Genomic DNA, 22,723 nt, shown 5'->3' on the forward strand with positions numbered 1-22,723 from the left:
CCAAGCAGGATTCTGTAAATTTCCAAGCCTTGACATCAAAGGAGAGGCCTGTGGTGGGAGCTGAGAGTTACCTTGCATGGGAGGGAGGCAAGACTTTGTTAGATTGTGCCAGGGAGAAGCCACTTAGAGCCCAGACAGCCTGTAGGGGAAAATGGAACAGGAGGGGAGGCCAAGAAGTTCTGAAGTGCATAAGAGTGGGCTTTTACAGTCCATAAAGGGTTTAGTGTGGTACCTGGCATAAGGGAGGGCTTAGTGGATGTTAGCTGTTGCTACTTATGGTCCAGCAAGCAATATGGAGATGACCAAAGGTAGGCTAAAATAGATGGGAGTTTGAACGGAAGACTGTGACTTGGTTTTTGAGTTAGCCTAACTCCTTGGAGACTTGCTTCTAATATTATATCTACACTAGTCAGTTGTATTCAGAAGTCTCTATAGCAACCACTTTTATCACTTGAAACTAAGTACCTCTGAATAGAAACACTCACACATGAATGCATGCTCAGAGGAAAGGATGTAAAAAGCTTCCCTTATTTTGCAAGAAGCCTAAATTTTCTTGGTAGATTAATGTGAATCTTAAAAGAGAGGGCAATTATTAGATGTCTGCTATGTGTCAAGTCCTTTAATTTTCACAGCAAGCTTATAAAGTAAGTATCATCCCCCTTTTGCTGTTGAGGAAAACAGAAAGTGAGAAGGATTAAATAATTTGCCCAATGTCCTAAAGGTTGTAAGTGATGGACCTGGGATTCCTAAGCAAGTCTCATTCCAGAGAACCATGCACTTTCACCTAGATCTATGGGAAAGTTTCATTGATGAACATGCATTTTTGAAGTATATCATTATATTTTTAAAAATAAAGAGTTCTTTGAATTAGCAAAGTTGGTGTTCAATTACATAAAGAAGAACTGCTTCTGATTTACAATAAGAATCAAGCCAAAGTTTAGTTATGAGTAAGAGGCATGCCTTCAGAGGAAAAGAATCAAATTATGTTGACATTAGTAATAGTTTGTTAGAGGGTGGTTCATTATAGTAAAGTAAATGTAGTTCAGCTCAGTTTTCTCAGGGAGGTCATCGGATCTGACTGGCTGAGGTGAACTGCTGTCTAAAAGTGTATTTCATAATGAGGGGCCGTGTTTGAAAATAAGTAGTATCAGTCCAGCGATGGGAATAGATATCTGTGGAGGCTGGTCTGAGCCAGGTATTTCCCCACGTCTATTAAAACCTCACAACAGCACTCTATCAAGCAGGTACCTTGATGCTCATTTTTCAGCTGGAGTACAGAGCGACTGGACTGTTTGGCCGTGGCCAAAAAGCTAGTCAATGGTAGAGTTATGATTTCAACCCAGGTGTTCTGTCTCCAGGGTTTAAACACTTGCTACTCCAAGAGTGATTTGAGTCCAGCTGAGACATCCTTGTGGCCTGAGAAATGCAGAATCTCAGGCCTGACCCCAGTCCTACTGAATCAGAATTCCCAGATGATTCAAGTCCACTCGGATATTTGAGAAGCTCTGCCCTGAACATTTTCTGCCACGTAGATTGAAAATCTACTGAAGGATCACCTGTCTGTGACCCCCGTTAGGATCCTTATCTGCAGGAGGTCCTGGCTCAGAGAGCACAGGCCCAGGCTGAACCATTTCTCCTGGCACTTGAGGAAGTTACCTTTTGGCACTTGCATAATTGACTAGTTTTAGACTTAGTATCTCAGTTGGTTTCAATGATAGTGGTCAATTGTGCTTTTTTGAGAGGCAGTGTAGAGGAAAGCACTTTGCAAAATATAAAAGTTTTGTTCATTCATTCCAAAAGCATTCATGAAGGCTTACCATGTGCCCAGTGCTGTACCCTCAAAGAATTCACAGTCCAGTGGAGAGAGAGACCAGGAAACAGACCTTTCTAATGTTTAGGGATATATGGTAACAGTCCAAAAGAATGAGGTTCTGAAGAAGCACAGAGGGGCACCATCTTTCCACGATGTATTAGGCATTGTTCCATTCCTAATCTTTCCCTCTGTCTGCAACAGGAACAGGATGCAACCAATTTTCAAGTGCCATCTGGGGTCCCGGAGCCCATCTCAAAATGTGGTGGCCTGGATGTCATCTTTGAATATAGAGCTGCCAGCCAGAAGCTCACAGTGACCATCATAAGAGCACAGGGCCTCCCAGATAAGGACCGAAGTGGCATCAACTCCTGGCAAGTGCATGTCGTGCTGCTGCCCAGTAAGAAACAGAGGGGCAGGACGAACATACAGAGAGGGCCCAACCCCATCTTCAAGGAGAAAGTCACCTTCGCCAAGCTGGATCCCAGAGATGTGGCTGCTTGTGCTGTCCGCTTCCGCCTGTACGCCACCCGCAAGATGACCTGGGAGAGAATGATGGGCGAGAGGCTCTTCTATCTCAGCCACCTGCACCAAGAAGGGGAAATGAAAGTGACTCTGGTTCTGGAGCCAAGAAGTAATATCATTGTGAGTATGTTAAGTGGTGCTGCTAATGATGGGCTACGTTTGAGGATCTGGAATTGTCAGCCCTTGATTTAGTACATTCAGCCCGTGAATTCAAACACCTTAATTTAATTTTCCATTTGGCTCTCCTCATCCTTCTGAGACATGATCTGCACTTCACGGTACAATGGGTTTTCTTTTTTTGTGTGTGCCCATAGTCGCTGTAACCTGATGGATGTGTTCCCTGTCCATTTTAGGAAATGACAGCAGCATTGTGAAAGAGGGCATGGGGAAACTGGGAGAGGTTTTCTGGCCTTCTCGTTAGTTGATAAGTGGTCCTACCACCCATCCCCCTGCCCTGACCCCAGCATGCATCATGATGCATCTCAGAGATGATGGGACTTTCAAGGTGAGGTCCTTAACAGGTATGCCTACATAGGCTGCATAGGAAGCCCTGAACTCCAGCCACTTCTAAGACCTTCCATTTATATGACTGGGCTTCTCCCACATGCCCCGTCCTCTGTGTCCCTCAGATTGCAAAATAATACAGCACAGCTTTTATGTCTACAAGATGGGTAACCCTCTCTTCCCGTGGGTTATATGTCATCCAGTGTGAGGATCTCCTTTTAAAAATCACATAAAAGATCAGATAACTATCTTAGGCTATTGGACAAATCAGTCATCCATTCCAAAATGTTTGCTGAGTACCAATTATATGTCAGGTGCCGTATAGGCAGAGGGGATGCAGGAAAGAACAAAACAGGTGGTGCCCTCACGGAGCGTACAATCTGGTGGAGGAGGGTGACAAAAGACAAACTGGGGTAGGCAAAGAGAGAGAGGCAGAGGCTGCTGCTGCTTTAGAAGGTCAGAGAAAGTATCTTTCAGGTGGTGATACGAGAGAACTCGAGGAATCGAGGGAGGCAGACTGGGTGCCATGTGGAGGACGGGGATTCCAGACAGAGGGGCTGGCATATGCAGACATCAGGAGGTGGGAAAGAGCTTGACTTGTCTGAGGAAGGGGAAAGGAGCCAGAAAGGCCAGAGTACGCTGATGGGAGATCCAGCCACTTACATTTTTAATAGATGTCTCAAAATTCATATCTCCAGACTCAAAATCCTGATTCTTGCCTCACTAAATCTATTTTACCTGCAGTCTTTCCATCTTGGTTAAAGGCAATCTCGTGCATTTAATTGCTCAGGTCAAAAATCTTAAAGGTCACTTGTGACTTCTCTCCTTTCCACCTGAAATCCCACTGGCTCTATCTTGAAAATCTAACCAGAGCCTGACTCTCGGCTGGATTACTGAAATGGCCTCCTAGTCATCTCCCTGCTTCCGCCTTTGCCCTCTATAGACTATTCCCAACACTGGGGCCAGAAAGAGCCTTTTAAAACATAAGCCAGATCATGTCTCATCTCTGTTCAAATCCCTCTTTTTTCTTAAGCTCTGAGTAGAGTGTTTCTGAAATCCTGGGAAAGAGAAGCCACAGGGGGTCAGAGGAATCCTGCACCATAAAGCATAAGGATAGGTATTATTACACCCCTGTTTCTCTGTGCCGGGCCCTGGGCCCTGTGCTGGGGACACAGAGTTGAGTGGGGGAAATGAGCCAGTGTGAAAGAACCTTGAAGGTAAAAATTCCCCCATTCACCAGTTATTTGTTGAACATGATTATAAGCTACACAGTGGGCCATGCCCTGTGGACTGGGGGATTTATAAGGTTGAGAATTTGATGCGAGAGGCAAGCTGTGCAGTGACAGGTGCCACAGTGGACACTTCTGCACAAGCCCAGGGGAGGGGGTGGCCCTCACCCCAAACTAGGCAAATATTTCATTGTTGGGTTATCATCATCCAGACAGCAGGGGCTATAAGGCATCTCTCAAAACCACCTAGCCCTGTAGTTTACAAACTGTGTTCCATGAAAGCCTCCATGGGCTCTACAGGGATGTCCATGGCTTGGTAAACAGGGTAGTTTCCTAAGATGTGAAGAATATTTAATTTCTTTCAATGCATGTATTTATTGGGGTTCCTGATAAGAAGTTTTAGGAAATGATTGTAGATGTTGAGAAGAAAGGTTGGAGCAGTTGTGGGTCCGGGAGGCTGGCTGGCCTGCCCCTCAGGGTCCACTCCCACCCATGCTCCTTGAGTGAGAGTCAATGTCCGATCTACTTTGCTTTCCTCCTCCCAGTGTGGTGCATAGAGGTGGGTGCTTTAGAGAAGCACATGCATGAATACATGACACAAAGTGTGGAGTCCCCTGGTACCTGCAAGGTCTCTAAGATGCACAGTCCACGTGTCAGCTTCCTCACTAAACAGTTGTAAAAGTGTTCACGTTCAATATAATTCATCTCCTTAGGAAGAAAAAATGTAGCATCTGCCATCTTCCTGACAACATGAAAAAGCAGAACCAGGGGTCAAATGTTCTATGGGGTGGTAGACGGCCAGTGGTCATTTCTTTTCTGGTGAAGACAAAATGCCTCCTGTATTGCTACATTCCTGAAGAGGCTGCAGAGAACTGAAGCAGAACTCATGCCTGGAGTGGATGGGTTCCATATGGGTCTAATATAGACTCATTGAAATTTGGGTCTATATTAAGTGTCCTGTTAGCTCTCCATGTATCTTCCAGGGTTTGATTTACACTACTAATAACATCTTTGTCCATTTTGTCTTTAGAGAGGAAAGAGTGAATGGAGACAGTTCTTGAAACAAATATGTCTGCTAATAATGCAGGGGATCCCATCCAAAACTGCGTTCCCCAGGCCCTATTATCATTCACACCGAGTGCGCCATTAGTAATCTTTGGCAGCAGTGGAGACTGGGCCACAATTTCACCAAACATAATATCAGCTTTCTGTAAGGGAGAGGAGTGCAGTGGGGCCAATGGATCCTTTGTTGTTCTTCTCCTCCAGAGTGGAGAGTCTCCGCTCAGCCCATCTGCAGTTTCTCACAGTGACAGTGCTTCATCCACGCAGTCACTGTCACATGGAGGGGCGCCAGAGCTGCTGGTGGGGCTATCATACAATGCCACAACGGGGCGATTATCCGTGGAGATGATCAAAGGCAGCCATTTCCGAAACCTCGCGGTTAACAGAGTGCCTGGTAAGTTCATGCCTGTACCCCCAGCTCTGGTCTTCCCAGAGGCAGGAAGAAGGCTGTGTCTGCCTTCATCTCAATTCTCTAACTTTAACAATAAAAATGATCTTGGTGTGACTTAGACACGTTTTTACCAAGTGATACCACTGGATTTTTCAAATGCCTTTCTGTTTAATTAGATTGAAGCCTCCTTCGATATCTGGATGCATCTTGATACAAAATAGGCTGGCTTCTACGTGTAGATCGTTAAAGGGGAAAATGAATGATGTCTTTTCAGCAACATAACATATATGAACAATTCAAATCTGCTAATAGGTCCCAGGTCCTCAAATACATTTAAAGAGACAGAGCTCAGTCTTTGGAGCCAGGCAGTTTTGGGATCTAATTCCAGCTCTACTCATTCACCTGCTAGCTTTGCTCTGATCCTATACAATTTACCTCTCTTTTCTGAATCTCAGCAGACTCATCTGGAACAAAGGAATATTAATAGTACCTTTCTCATGGGTGGTTTTGGGGTTTAAATAAAATGATTTATGTAGAACATTCAGTGCCTGACACATAGTGAGCGTTCAAGAAATGTGAGTGGTTATGTGGTTGATGGTGGAGGAGGTGGAACAGGAAGATGTGGGGCAATCCAGGCCTGACTCACCAGGGCAGCTTCTGAGATCACACCTGGAAAGAGCAGCTCAAGACATACTCGCACAGCTGCCGTCCAGGGCTCAGGAAGCCAGAATAAAGATGCTGTGGCTGCTGCTGCCAAATTGCCTCTCAATACCCAAGAAGCTGGAGATTGAACCTTGGAATAATGCTGCTAAAAAAATCAGCTCATCTTTAATGATCTTGCTTATCAGCAAAAACAGCTTAAGAAAGGGCGGGAAGATGGTTTCTGCCTCACTTCTGCCTTCTGGCTCTCACGCAACCATATCTAATTTGAGGAATCTAATTTATATCTAGAATTCTAGCTGCAAGAGAGTCTGGAAAATGCTGTTGAAATTCCAGCCTTTTGAGTCCGAGAAGGTAAAATAGAAGTGGGTAGAGTGGAGCATAAGTGAGGGTGTCCACCCCAGGCAGCCAAAACTTGCTGAAATAAGGACGAAGTCAGCCTTGATAGGCTGCAAGAGGCAATGGACTCCGGCCTCACATGTCAGCATCCCATGAAGAGCCAGCTGAGCTGGTAGAAAAAGGTCAGCTCCCACAACCAAATCTGGGCTCTCACTCCTTTTAGTCTTTAACTGTGCTGCCGCCCACAATGTCTCTGTTCAATAGTATCTTGTTAGTCAGTCTGTGTTAAAGGCATTAGAGCAAGTTAGTAAGGAAAGCCCAGCACTCTGGAGAACAGAAGAGACCAGAGGCATAGGCCATATTCTGTATCGACTCTCAGAACCAGGTAAGAGCTATTTAAAATCCATAATAGGTGTTGATTATTAATTGCATGGCTAGACTCTTTTTTCCAGATACAGCTTTTTTTTTTTTTTTTTTAAAAAAAAAAAAGCTCTGGATTTACTAAAGATCTGGATTTACTGCTTTCCCTGCAGAGCCTTTTCTGATCTCTTTCCCTGTCTTCCTGAGATTTGGTGAGATCTGAAAATTTTTCAGGGAAGAACATGGTGCAGCTGCAGAGAATGATGCGGAGGTGGATCACACAATCATGGCCTATTCCAGTCCGTGCTGGGAAGCTTTAATTTGCATGCTGGGTCATCCCAGGCAATACAGGGGAGAAGGACAGCATGGTGGCTAAGAGAGCATCAACTTGTGTGTGCCAATCTAAGGTCTTTGTCACTTACTAGGTGTGAGTTACTAAACTTTTTCGACTCTCAGTTTCCTCATCTGTAAAATGGGATCATAATAATATATACTTTCTAGGTAGGGATACTACATATAAAGCTGTGATGTTGAGAATGGTGCTCATGAAACTTCATGCATTTCTATATAAAAGAAAATATGCCATAGAGGAAACTCTTATAACAAATATTTAAAACTGAGTAGGAAAAAAGGCAAGTCCTCATTCTGAAACTGATTTCATTCCAGAAGTTTAAGTCAGTTTGGCATTTACATGATTTTTCATAGAATAGTGCTACAGTTTAACTGACAAATGTAACTGACATGCTGTATCTTTGTGACCAAAGTAATAGAAGACAGTGTTGCTGTGATGCTATTAATTAAAGCAGAAACCCAATAGTGAAGACAAAAGTTTTTTGTTTACATAGAATGCTGGTACTTGAGGAAAAGCCAGTTTAATTAGGAGGGGTTGAGAAAGTAGAAGTTTCTTTTGTGGAGATTCTGAAAGGAACCTCTTGGTACTTTCAAGGGCTTGAGATGTTGACGACATTGGTCCTTCATTATGTCTCACTTCCTTACACCACTAACAGGACTTTGGCAGTCATCACGCAAGCTTAGGATACAATTTTAGTTCCCATGTGGAACAGAGTAAGAGAGAGAGAGGATGAGGGAACAATAGTTTTATGAGGTAACTGAGCATCGTTGGAAGAAAGAGGGTGTGAAGGGGAGAGGATGCAAGCTGGAAGATGAATAGGCCTGGAGTGGGGAGTGGAGGAGGGAGGCGGTGAAGTGCACTCATCTCCCTGGTGAAGGTGGAAGGAGGGCAGGCTTAGCCTCAGAGCCCTGTGTCAGAGTGCACCCCAAGGGAGCTGCCTGCCAGGGGAAAGTCACCGGTAGAAACGTGTGTGAGGGTCACAAATCCTGTGCTTGAGACCCTCATCTCAGAGGCGGTGACCTCCGCAGAAAGGGGACATCAATCCTGCCTTGCAGGCTGGCTATGATAATGTGAAGAATGGTTCTTAGGGAAGCCCAAAGGAAAAGAGGTTGAGCCTGTGGAGTGGGGACCTCTCCTCTCTAGAATACTGAAGGTGCTAAATCTTGATGGAAAGAGACAAAGGCTGGGATTTAGAAGAGAGAATCTTTTGCATCAAAATATATCATGAACCAAAAGATAACTGTGAACTTGCCAACTTGATCCAGCTAGATGACTATTCTGGTATCTGGTAACTTTTCTTTCTAAGCAAGATAGAGGAGAGGTGGACAAATAATAGATGGAGTTCCTCTTCTCTTTTAGGGTCTTAGAAGAAATAAACCAATGAGATGTAAGCTCCCCTCCCAAGATTTTTGAGGCAAATCCTTGGGGGAGAAGGCTCAGTGAAAGGCAGGTTTTGCTCCAATGGGCAGGAGCTGGTGGGAGCATTCCTAGAGATGAGTCTCTACCACACCTTGCCCCGCCCCCACCCCGCCCCCCACCCCAGAATGGTTAAAACTTAAAAGACAGATTCCCTCAAGTATTGATGAGGCTGTGGAGAATACATTCTTAGTGATTGTGTAAAATGGAATAACAGCTTTGTGAAGAGGCTTGGTAGTTTCTTATACAGGTAAACATGCACTGAAAATCCAGCAGTTCCATTCTTAGGCATTTACCCATAAGTTTAAAAAAAAAAACAGGAACAAGAATGTTTGTAGCAGCTTTACTCATAGTATGGAAAAATTGCAAAGAGCCCTTATGTCCTCGTGAATGAATAAACAAATTAAGATATATTTCCATAGTGGAATACTATTCAGCAATATAAAAGGAACGAAATTAACTGAGGCATTCAACAACATGGAGGAATCTCAAAATCACACTGAGTACCTACTGTATGATTCCATTTATATGAGGTTCTAAAACAGGCAAAACTTATTTACATATAGTGAAGAAAAGCAGAAGAGTAGTGGTTGCTTCAGGATTGGTATTGGCATCAAGATGGACTGGGCATGAACATGAGGGAATATTCTGGGGTGATGGACATATTCTACATTTTGATAGGGGTGTGGGTTAAATGGATGTTTGCATTTGTTAAAACTTACTGAATTGTACTAGGCTTTGTGCATTTCACTGCATGTAAATTTTACCTTATAATAGAAAAGAGCCATAAATTATTGAACTCTAGTTAATGAAACACATGCTGAAATGTTTAGGGGTAAAGAACAATGATGGCTACAGCTGTGATGGATTGATGGATAGATAGATGCATAGATATGTGAAAAAGCAAATGCTGTTAGCTCAGGCTACCGTAACAGGAATACCATAGGTTGGGTGGCTTAGACAACAGAAATTTACTTCTCACAGTTCTGGAGGCTGGGAAGTTCAAGGTATCAGGTGATTTGGTTCCTGATGAGAACCCTCTTCCTGGTTTGTAGACAGACATCTTCTTGCTGTATCTTCACATGGCGGAGACAACATCTCTCTCATGTCTGTTCTTATAAGGGCACTAATCCCATTCATGAGGGCTCCACCCTTATGACCTAATTATCTCCCAAAGATCCCACATTCAAATAGCATCACATCGGGGATTAGGGCTTCAACATATGAATTTTGGGATACATACATTCAGTCCATAGCATAAATGGAGAAAAATATAACAATTGAAGAATCTAGGTGATGGGTATATGGGTATCCACTGTATAATTATTTTGAATTTTCAGCATATTTGAAAATTTGTTATAAAATAATGTGCATGAAAATCTGGTCTGGTCTGGAATAGTTCAGCTGGGCCAGGTAGATAAAAATAAAACAAGAGTCTAGCCATTGATAGGGGCTACTGTGGTGGGCATTACTTTTCTTTTTAATTATGATGACATCTCAAGTTCCGACCTTATTCCTTTGACTCAGTTTTGGATGGAATAGACAGGGTACCAAGCAAATGAACCTGCAGGCATTTTCTGTAGCATCCTCCATAAACCACATCCATCCCAAGACAAAGTATGTGGTTGGGCATTTCTTTATTTCTAACTTTAACCTTTTCTCTATTCATCAGACAAATAGATAGAAAGGTAGGCAGGTTTTTATACCTCCCTCCCTCCCTCCCTTTCTTCCTTCCTTCATTCCTTTCATTCTGGTGAAAATGCCCGTATTATAAAAATTTAAATATGTATATATATATTTCAAATCCTAGGTGGGCTAGGGAAGATAAAATAGGCTATTTGAAAATTACTGAAACTATTCCATGGAACCTATTCAGAAACAATATATAAGCAAGTTAACAAAATGAACTAATCTTAGCTCAGGTCAGGTAACAGTGTGCCAAGAACCATTCCAGGCACTTTCAAGGTAAAATCTCACTTAGTACATGTGGTCAGTGTTATCATTTTTGCTGTTAAGATGGTACAGGCTAGTCTACAAATCCGATGGCAAGGGATAGTTTCCACATCTGTACATGGCAGATGCTCCAGGTGAAAAAGCCTCTTATTGTGCCTTCTAGACATCTGAAATCCTAATAGACTTTCTTTTTTTCATTTATTTCTGATCTTTATTTTATTATTTTTAATTTTCTTAGTTTTTAACATCTTTTTTAGAGTATAATTGCTTTACAATGGTGTGTCAATTTCTGCTTTATAACAAAGTGAATCAGTTATGCATATACATATGTCCCCATATCTCTTCCCTCTTGCATCTCCCTCCCTCCCACCCTCCGTATCCCACCCCTCTAGGTGGTCACAAAGCACTGAGCTGATCTCCCTGTGCTATGTGGCTGCTTCCCACTAGCTATCTGTTTTACATTTGGTAGTATATATATGTCCATGCCACTCTCTCACTTTGTCCCAGCTTACCCTTCCCCCTCCCCGTATCCTCAAATCCATTCTCTAGTAGGTCTGCATCTTTATTCCCATCTTGCCCCTAGCTTCTTCTGACCATTTTCTTTTTCTTTTTTTTCCTTTTTTAGATTCCATATGTATGTGTTAGCATACGGTATTTGTTTTTCTCTTTCTGACTTACTTCACTCTGTATGACAGTCTCTAGGTCCATCCAACTCACTACAAATAACTCAGTTTAGTTCCTTTTTATGGCTGAGTAATATTCCATTGCTGATACACATTTACAGAAGCTTTTGAAAAAGTTACCATTGAGAATTAGAAATGTTTGGTTATCTTCTGAATTTGGCTTCATGGGAAAGCAATTCACTAACAATTTAGCAGCTCTGTTCTGTTCTTTTCCTGGGCTTGCCACCCAGTTACTGCATGGCCTCGACATTTGATTTAACCTCTCTGAATTTAATTTCTTTCCCTATTAAATAAGGTTAACTAGATAATATTACTGATACAAGTCTACGTTTTTAAAAATAGTATTAGCTGTTCTGTTGGCAGGTTCTCTTTCTCCGTCCTTCTACAATGCATTACTGCACTGTGTATATATACACCCATATAATGGTCCTTGTCAAAAACTATCATTAAGATGTCCCCTCCAGTTAAAAACAACAAGTTCCCCAGCCTCTCAGCATGTGCATGATTAGCCACATGTGATAATTACGTCCCAAATGATAATACTTACAGCAGCAGCACATTAACCTTGTTAGGTACTCACAATAGCAGAGACTAGAGGAAGGAAAAACAAAAAAGCAAATCAAGCTGGCTCGTGTTTAGTGTGAAGAACAAGTGGGATGCAGGGGGGTACACTCTACAGATGGAAGGCAGGGGAAAAATGGACTACATGGAAATGAACAGATATAGGACATACCACCTTCTTTTAAAGCTAAGTATAGCGAGTACTTACTAATAGCCATTATGTGCTTAGAATTAGGGCCAATTCATATGAAGATTTGTATGTGGCAATAACTTATTGATTGCATATGGGATATTCCTATACTTACATCATCTCATTTAATTCTTACAACAATATCAAAGTTAGAAAATCTGAAAAGCAACAGGGGAGAAAATACAGTTACCATGGTATGTGAGTTATATCTCAATAAAGCTGCTTTTTTTTTAAAAAAACAGCTTTCTGCAGAAGAATGACAGACTAAGGACAGGCTTATTAACAGCAACGATAGAAAGCTGAGGACAAGGGGGGGAATATCATCAAAGAGAAAAAAGTACTCTCAACTTACTATTCTTTTCGAGTGAAGGAAGAATAAAGATCTTTTTCACAAAGTTTGAAAGGGTTTATCAGTGGAAGAGCTACTAACTGATGTTATTTCAGGGAGAAAGAAATCGAACTTAGAAGGAAGTAGTGAAGTGCAAGAAAGGAAAATGAACAACAAGAACAAAAAGATCAACATGTAGGTAAAGGTAAGCATGTATAAACTGCATAAAGCAGAAACAGCAATAGTAGGAAACATGCCACAACAACAACGTGGAAATGAAATTCCGGGCAGGAATAACATGAAGGATACGAAGGGGAGATGGAAATCAAAGAATTCTAAGGTACTTATGTTGCTTAAAAAGAGGGTAGACGTATTGATTCATTTTAGACATTAAGTCAAGTGTACATGTTAAAATTTCCAACTTTCAAACCAGTAGGGAGGCTAAATTAGAATAAAGAAAATTCAGTTAATCCAATAGAAAGCAGAAAGAGATATTTAAAAGCCTAGAAAATGCAGAATAGATAGCACAAACCAAAACAATAAAAATAAATCAAAATATATCAGTGATCATAATAAATGTAAAGGGACTAAGACTGCTATGTAAAAGGTAGATATAACATTAGATTAATATTTCTCTTCCTCCCAATCTCTCCCTGTCCCCCTCCTCACATCCTCTCACATATACTGCAGTTTATATTGCGCCCACATAGCCTCACAATGTATAAGAAAAAGAAATACTAATTACCAACAAATTGGATTTAGTTCAGGAATGCAAGAATGACTTAATATTAGGAAAATCTACTGCAGTTCACATACCAATTGATTTATGAGAAAACCTGATCATGTCAATAGTTGCAAAAGAAGTTCTTGATAAAATGCACTATCCATTATTGATAAAAATAACTCAAAGCAGAGGAATAATAGAAGGTGTATTCGTATAGACTAGGCTATGATGCAACAACAAATTCTGCAGAGTTCGTGGCTTAACATCAAAGGTTTATTTCTCCCTTGCATCACAGTCCAAAGCAAAGCAGGTGCCTCTCCTCTAAGCTGTGACTAAGGCATACAGGTTCTTTCCATTTAATGAGGTGATAATATTATATTCAAAATGTGACCTGCTTTGTTGTCATGGAAGGGGAAGAGATGGGGGAGTGGTTGCCTATAGCTGTGATTAAAGGTGATATTTACCACTTCTCATATTCTATTATTCAGACCTCAGTCACATGGCTCAGTCAACTAAAATCTGGTGTGAAGCCTACATCCTTAATTTGATACTTAACCTGAGTCACTATCACATTATTCCCCCAAGAAGGTTTACTGGGCCTTTGTTGTTTGAAGCCTTTTAAAATCCGTCTCTTACTGTTTGGAGGTCTGGAAGCAAGGAACTTTTCCAACCACAGAAAGGTCTGAATTTCAGGATTCTCTTTTTCCTTGCACATTGGTCAGTTCTTTCCCAAGCTTACTTTTCACCCTCACCCCCCAAATAAAGCTAGTAGTACAAATACACACTTCTAACGTTCTGTTTTTCAGTCTGTTTCCTTAGTTGTATAAACATTAGGCATATGCTCTTCCTTCCAAGTTATAGCAGATGGTGGTTTTACTATCACATAATATGGATTATGGATCTGCATTGTTCTAGCCTCTGATATTAGATTCTTCATCACCTGGCACCCAACTTCTAGGCCAGTGGTCATTCTTGTGTTTTTATTTTGGTAGCATTCCAGTTCAGATTACCAGTTACTATATCAGTCACATTTTGTCAGGAAAATACAAAATAGGTATTTTGAGTCAGAAGTTGTTTCTTACAGGTTTTAAGCATGGGAAGGCTTGTGATAAATGTCAAGAAAGCTCTCCAGGAAATCCAGAAGTATAGGTATCACAGGAAAGATGCCAGTACGGTCTGAGCTGTGTACATATGAAAGGGATGATTCTCATAAGGATGTTTGAACACCATGGGGGAAAACCCTAATTTGCCATCTGCTTGCTAATGCCTGTACACATGCCTGCAACTGGGACTAGAGGGCTGTGGCAATGCTTTCCTTCTACTTTCCAGTCTCATACAAGTTGCTTTCATTAGTGGACTCTAACTGGGATCTTACTGCAAGAGATTCAGGGGAATGTAATTTTATGTTTCATAAGGGAAAGAGCTTAGAAAGGTAGAAATGGTATTAAATATCAACAACTAGTTTGTGTTATGGAAGGGAACTTGCTTAACCTTGATAGTGGGTGTTTTAAGAAAATAGACACTAGCCATCATTCTTAACCCTGAAATCCCCTTAAAGTCAAGAATGAAGTAAGGGTTGCCACTGGCATCACTCTCACTTAGCATTAGACTGGAAACTCAAGGCAATTCAGTAGAATAAGAAAAAGAAATAAAAATTAAAGCTTGAGAGGAGGAAACAAAACTGCCATTATTTGTAGAAAATATGATTGTCTACATTAAAAATACAAAAACCCCTACAATTTTAAACTAATAACATTCTTTTAAATACAAACTTGTTTTCTAATACGTCAAGGACAGTTAGAAAGTGGAGTTTTAACACATGGATATTTACAAAAGTAACAGTACCTATGGTACCAAAGGATAACATTAATAAAAGATAAGTAAGAAAATTATTTTTAAAATCACAACACTGTTTGAAAGACACAAAAGAAAACTAAATAGATAAACCATGTTCATTGTTTAGAATAATCTATATTGTGAAAATAACAGCTTTCCCCAAGTTAATCTATATACCCAGTATGATCCCAATCAAAATCCCCACAGATTTTTTTTGGTGTATTTTTTTTTTCTTTTTAAAAAAAGAGTTTGACAAACTGATTCTCAAATTCATATGCAAGAGCCAATTAAATGAAGCAAGAGCTTAAAATAACTAAAATAGCTTTTAGAAAGATGATAGAAGGATTCTACTGAGCAGATCAAAATATATTCTAAAATGATAAATATTATCAAGTTAGGGGAAGGACACTAAAGCTGGACACGATATCTGATCGACATTATATTACAAATCAGCTGGGAGATAATGGGCTATTAAATGAATAATGCTTCCCATATAGGAAAAAATAATTAGATCCCTACTTTATACCACACACAAAGATCAGTTTAAGGTGGATTAAAGATCAGATGTGGAAAACAAACTCTTAAGACTCATAGGAGAAATGTGGAAGACTGTTGGGTTTGGGTAGGATTTCTTAAACAATTTTTTAAAATATGTCAACTGAAAAAAAAAAACATTGATAAATATGACTCCACAAAAACTTAAAGCATTTATACTACAGAAGTTACTACACAGAGGAAAAGGATAAGTTACAGGCAGGGAGAAGATATTAGCAATAAAAATAACAAGATTTTGTCTCTAGAATTTGTAAAGAGCCAGTAATCTACTCCTAGGTATGTATTAGAGAAATTCTCAAATATTGGTACAATGTAAAATATAGAAAAATGTTCACTGAAATCTTTTCACTTCTTGGTTATTATAAGCAATTAAAATGTCCATTAATTAAGATTATGAATAAATTGTGGTTTATTAATATACTGGAACATTATACGGTACTTGAATCACAGGTGTATATATAATATAGGTAATATAAAAAATTTAATGCTGAATGCAAAAAAGGCAAGTTTTGGGAGGACATACAGTAAAACATTAAATACTTCTTAAATGTGCAGGATACTGTTAAGTGTATTTTGGATATCTTTATTTACAGCTATTTATATAGTGAAAGTCTAAAAACATACATGAAGATGATGAGCTGCAAATCCAGGCGAGGAATTACCTTTAGTGATAGAGGAAACCAAACAGGATCTAGGAGGGATACTCAAGGATCTTCAATTATAACACTTTATTTCCTAAAAATCAAACAAAAAGCAAAAAGGTCCATAGTAAATACAACAAATGCTAAATATCACAAGTCTGCATACTTGGGTATGTGTACTATTATTCTCTCTTATGTATGTTGAAAATATTTTATAATTATGAATACATTAGAAGCTAAGGGGAGGTTAAATGACCAAATTCTTTCCCTTACCCAGAGAATCGTGGTGCCACACTCCCACCCCCTCCCCGAGGCTGAGTCTATTACAATTGGTAGACCGTCATGCTGCCCACTGGCAGGTGTCTTGTATGAGCTATTTAACTAACTATTGTGGTTAGTTAAATAGTTAGGTATTATATTGTTTCTTTGGAAAAATGACTTCTGAGTCCCAAATGACATAATTTTGTGCCATGATATATTGGAGATATTTTACTGTCATAATTTTTTTGGTGCATGTGGTATCTTCCTTTATGGAGAAAGAGACAAGTGACCCATAGAGCAGTTGGCAGGCTGGGTCAGAAGAACAGCATCCAGGACGATCTAGGGATTGGGACCCATTCAGCCTGTTGTTGATGGTTTTGACACCAAGAGGCATCTGAATCATCAGCAGAAAATAAATACTGCTCGGTGGGAGGAGGAACCAAGATGGCGGAGTAGAAGGGCATGCTCTCACTCCCTCTTGCGAGAACACCAGAATCACAACTAGCTGCTGGACAATCATTGACAGGAAGACACTGGAACTCACCGGAAAAGATACCCCACATCCAAAGACAAAGGAGAAGCCACAATGAGATGGTAGGAGGGGAGCAATCACAGTAAAATCAAATCCCATAACTGGTGGGTGGGTGACTCACAAGACTGGAGAACATTTATACCACAGAAGTCCACCCACTGGAGTGAGAGTTCTGAGCTCCATGTCAGACTTCGCAACCTGGGGGTCCGGCAATGGGAGGAGGAATTCCTAGAGAATCAGACTTGGAAGCCTAGTGGGAATTGATTGCAGAACTTCGACAGGACTGGGAGAAACAGAGACTCCACTCTTCGGGGACACACACAAAGTAGTATGTGTATCGGGACCCAGGGGAAGGAGCAGTGACCCCAGGGGAGACTGAACCAGACCTACCTGCTAGTGTTTGAGGGTCTCCTGCAGAGGCCAGGGGGTGGGCTGTGGCTCACCGTAGGGACAAGGACACTGGCAGTAGAAGTTCTGGGAAGTATTCCTTGGCATGAGCCCTCCTAGAGTCTGTCATTAGCCCCACCAAAGAGCCCAGGTAGGCTCCAGTGTTGGGTTGCCTCAGGCTAAACAAGCAACAGGGAGGGAACCCAGACCCACCCATCAACAGTCAAGTGGATTAGAGTTTTACTGAGCTCTGCGCACCAAAGCAAGAGTCAGCTCTACCCACCACCAGTCCCTCCCATCAAGCCTCTTAGATAGCCTCATTCACCAGAGGGCAGACAGCAGAAGCAAGAACTACAATCCTGCAGCCTGTGGAACAAAAACCACATTCACAGAAAGATAGACAAGATGAAAAGGCAGAGGGCTATGTACCAGAAGAAAGAACAAGATAAACCCCCAGAAAAACAACTAAATGAAGTGGAGATAGGCAACCTTCCAGAAAAAGAATTCAGAATGATGATAGTGGAGATGATCCAGGACCTCGGAAAAAGACTGGAGGCAAAGATCGAGAAGATGCAAGAAATGTTTAACACAGCCCTAGAAGAGTTAAAGAACAAACAAACAGAAATGAACAATACAATAACTGAAATGAAAACTACACTAGAAGGAATCAATAGCAGAATAACTGAGTCAGAAGAACGGATAAGTGACCTGGAAGACAGAATGGTGGAGTTCACTGCTGTGTAACAGACTAAAGAAAAAAGAATGAAAAGAACTGAAGACAGCCTAAGAGACTTCTGAGACAACATTAAATGCAACAACATTCGCATTATAGGGGTCCCAGAAGGAGAAGAGAGAGAAAAAGGACCAGAGAAAATATTTGAAGAGATTATAGTCAAAAACTTCCCTAACATGGGAAAGGAAATAGCTACCTAAGTCCAGGAAGCACAGAGAATCCCATAAAGGATAAACCCAAGGAGAAACGCGCCAAGACACACAGTAATCAAACTGGCATAAATTAAAGACAAAGAAAAATTACTGAAAGCAGCAAGGGAAAAATGACAAATAACATACAAGGGAACTCCCATAAGGTTAACAGCTGATTTCTCACCAGAAACTCTACAAGCCAGAAGGGAGTGTCATGATATACTTAAAATGATGAAAGGGAAGAATTTACAACCAAGATTACTCTACCCAGCAAGGATCACATTCAGATTCCATGGAGAAATCAAAAGCTTTACAGACAAACAAAAGCTAATAGAATTCATCACCACCAAAGCAGCTCTACAACAAATGCTAAAGGAACTTCTCTAAGTGGGAAACACAAGAGAAGAAAAGGACCTACAAAAACAAACCTGAAACAATTAAGAAAATGGTCATAGGAACATACATATCGATAATTACCTTAAACGTGAATGGATTAAATGCTCCAACCAAAAGACACAGACTTGCTGAATGGATACAAAAACAAGACCCATCTATATTCTGTCTACAAGAGACCCACTTCAGACCTAGGGACATATGCAGACTGAAAGTGGGGATGGAAAAAGATATTCCATGCAAATGGAAATCAAAAGAAAGCTGGAGTAGCTATACTCATATCAGATAAAATAGACTTTAAAATAAAGAATGTTACAAGAGACAAGGAAGGACACTACATAACGATCAAGGGATCAATCCAAGAAGGAGATATAACAATTATAAATATATATGCACCCAACATAGGAGCACCTCAATACATAAGGCAACTGCTAATGGCTATAAAAGAGGAAATCGACAGCAATACAATAATAGTGGGGGACTTTAACACCTCACTTACACCAATGGACAGATCATCCAGACAGAAAATTAATAAGGAAACAGAAGCTTTAAATGACGCAATAGACCAGATAGATTTAATTAATATTTATAGGACATTCCATCCAAAAACAGCAGATTACACTTTCTTCTCAAGTGCGCACGGAACATTCTCCAGGATAGATGACATCTTGGGTGACAAATCAAGCCTCAGTAAATTTAAGAAAATTGAAATCATATCAAGCATCTTTTCTGACCACAATGCTATGAGATTAGAAATGAATTACAGGGAAAAAAACGTAAACACATGGAGGCTAAACAATACGTTACTAAATAACCAAGAGATCACTGAAGAAATCAAAGAGGAAATCAATACCTAGAGACAAATGACAATGAAAACACGACAATCCAAAACCTATGGGATGCAGCAAAAGCAGTTCTAAGAGGGAAGTTTATAGCTATACAAGCCTACCTCAAGAAAACAAGAAAAATCTCAAGTAAACAATCTAACCTTACACCTAGAGGAACTAGAGAAAGAAGAACAAACAAAACCCAAAATTAGCAGAAGGAAAGAAATCATAAAGATCAGAGCAGAAATAAATAGGAACAAAGAAAACAACAGCAAAGATCAATAAAACTAAAAGCTGGTTCTTTGAGAAGATCAACAAAATTGATAAACCATTAGCCAGACTGATCAAGAAAAATAGGGAGAGGACTCAAATCAATAAAATTAGAAATGCAAAAGAAGAGGTTAAAACAGACACCACAGAACTCTCTGCCAATAAAATGGACAACCTGGAAGAAATGGACAAATTCTTAGAAAGGCATAACCTTCCAAGACTGAACCATGAAGAAACAGAAAATATGAACAGACCAATCACAAGTAATGAAATTGAAACTGTGATTAAAAATCTTCCAACAACGAAAGTCCAGGACCAGATGGCCTCACAGGTGAATTCTGTCAAACATTTAGAGAAGAGCTAACACCCATCCTTCTCAAACTCTTCCAAAAAATTGCAGGGGAAGGAACACTCCCAAACTCATTCTATGAGGCCACCATCACCCTGATACCAAGACCAGACAAAGATACTACAAAAAAAGAAAATTACAGACCAATATCACTGATGAATATGGATGCAAAAATCCTCAACAAAATACTAGCAAACAGAATCCAACAACACATTAAAAGGATCATAGACCACGGTCAAGTGGGATTTATCCCAGGGATGCAAGGATTCTTCAATATATGCAAATCAATCAATGAGATACACCATATTAACAAATTGAAGAATAAAAACCATATGATCATCTCAAGAGATGCAGAAAAAGCTTTTGACAAAATTCGACACCCATTCTTTTTTTTTTTTTTTTTTTTTTCGACACCCATTCTTGATAAAAACTCTCCAGAAAGTGGGCATAGAGGGAACCTACCTCAACATAATAAAGGCCATATATGACAAACCCACAGAAAACATCATTCTCAATGGTGAAAAACTGAAAGCGTTTCCTCTAAGGTCAGGAACGAGACAAGGACGTCTGCTCTCACCACTATTATTCAACATAGTTTTGGAAGTCCTAGCCATGGCAATCAGAGAAGAAAAAGCAATGAAAGGAATACAAATTGGAAAAGAAGAAGTAAAACTGTCACTGTTTGCAGATGACATGATACTATACATAGAGAATCCTAAAAATGCCACCAGAAAACTACTAGAGCTAATCAATGAATTTGGCAAAGTTGCAGGATACAAAATTAATGCACTGAAATCTCCTGCATTCCTATACTTTAATGATGAAAAATCTGAAACAGAAATTATGGAAACACTCCCATTTACCATTGCAACAAAAAGAATAAAATACCTAGGAATAAACCTACCTAGCGAGACAAAAGACCTGTATGCGGAAAACTATAAGACACTGATGAAAGAAATTAAAGATGATACCAACAGATGGAGAGATATACCATGTTCTTGGATTGGAAGAATCAGTATTGTGAAAATGACTCTACTACCCAAAGCAATCTACAGATTCAATGCAATCCCTATCAAATTACCAATGGCAGTTTTTATGGAACTAGAACAAAAAGTCTTAAAATTTGTATGGAGACATAAAAGACCCCGAATAGCCAAAGCAGTCTTGAGGGAAAGAAATGGAGCTGGAGGAATCAGACTCCCTGACTTCAGACTATACTACAAAGCTACAGTAATCAAACAATATGGTACTGGCACAAAAACAGAAACATAGATTAATGGAACAAGATAGAAAGCCCAGAGCTAAACCCACGCACCTATGGTCCACTAATCTATGACAAAGGAGGCAAAGATATACAATGGAGAAAAGACAGTCTCTTCAATAAGTGGTGCTGGGAAAACCAGACAGCTACATGTAAAAGAATGAAATTAGAACACTCCCTAACACCATACACAAAAATAAACTCAAACTGGATTCGAGACCTAAATGTAAGACTGGACACTATAAAACTCTTAGAGGAAAGCATAGGAAGAACACTGTTTGACATAATCACAGGAAGATCTTTTATGACCCACCTCCTAGAGTAATGGAAATAAAAAGAAAAATAAATAAATGGGACCTAATGAAACTTCAAAGCTTTTGCACAGCAAAGGAAACCATAAACAAGATGAAAAGACAACCCTCAGAATGGGAGAAAATATTTGCAAACGAATCAGTGGACAAAGGATTAATCTCCAAAATATATAAACAGCTCATGCAGCTCAATATTAAAAAAACAAACAACCCAATCCAAAGACTGGCGGAAGACCCAAATAGACATTTCTCCAAGAAGACATACAGATAGCCGTGAAGCACATGAAAAGCTGCTCAACATCACTAATTACTAGAGAAATGCAAGTCAAAACTACAATGAGGTATCACCTCACACCAGTTAGAATGGGCTTCATCAGAAAATCTATAAACAACAAATGCTGGAGAGTGTGGAGAAAAGGGAACCCTCTTGCACTGTTGGTGGGAATGTAAATTGATACAGCCACTATGGAGAACAGTATGGAGGTTCCTTAAAAAATTAAAAATAGAATTACCATATGATCCAGCAATCCCACTACCGGGCATATACCCAGAGAAAACCGTAGTTCTAAAAGACACATGCACCCCAATGTTCATTGCAGCACTATTTACAATAGCCAAGTCATGGAAGCAACCTAAATGCCCGTTGACAGATGAATGGATAAAGAAGTTGTGGTACATATATACAATGAAATATTAACCATAAAAAGGAACGAAATTGAGTCATTTGTTGAGACATGGATGGATGTAGAGACTGTCATACAGAGTGAAGTAAGTCAGAAAGAGAAAAACAAATATCGTATATTAACGCATATATGTGGAACCTAGAAAAATGGTACAGATGAACCAGTTTGCAGGGCAGAAGTTGAGACACAGATGTAGAGAACAAACGTATGGACACCAAGTGGGGAAAACCGTGGTGGGGTGGGGATGGTGGTGTGCTGAATTGGGCGATTGGGATTGACATGTATACACTGATGTGTATAAAATTGATGACTAATAAGAACCTGCAGTATAAAAACACTAACAAACAAAAAACAACTAATACTATCCTTGAGATATTTGTGGAAATATGTTAATATAAATGTTTTA

General features: G+C 40.0%; 1 protein-coding gene across 1 annotated transcript in view; it reads left to right on the forward strand.

Moving 5' to 3' along the window:
• The window catches only part of SYT16 (synaptotagmin 16), a 246,935-nt gene that overhangs the window by 215,828 nt on the left and 8,384 nt on the right, over nt 1–22,723 (forward strand). The window contains exons 5-6 of the mRNA XM_089906271.1: nt 2,015–2,455; nt 5,335–5,524. Coding sequence (XP_089762397.1) covers nt 2,015–2,455; nt 5,335–5,524 — 631 coding nt within the window. The remainder of the gene's footprint in view (nt 1–2,014; nt 2,456–5,334; nt 5,525–22,723) is intronic.

The sequence above is a fragment of the Delphinapterus leucas genome, chromosome 2 (assembly GCF_059928025.1).
Source record: "Delphinapterus leucas isolate spDelLeu-1000000601 "Yukka" chromosome 2, BTC_Dleu_Yukka2, whole genome shotgun sequence".
Lineage (NCBI taxonomy): Eukaryota > Metazoa > Chordata > Mammalia > Artiodactyla > Monodontidae > Delphinapterus > Delphinapterus leucas.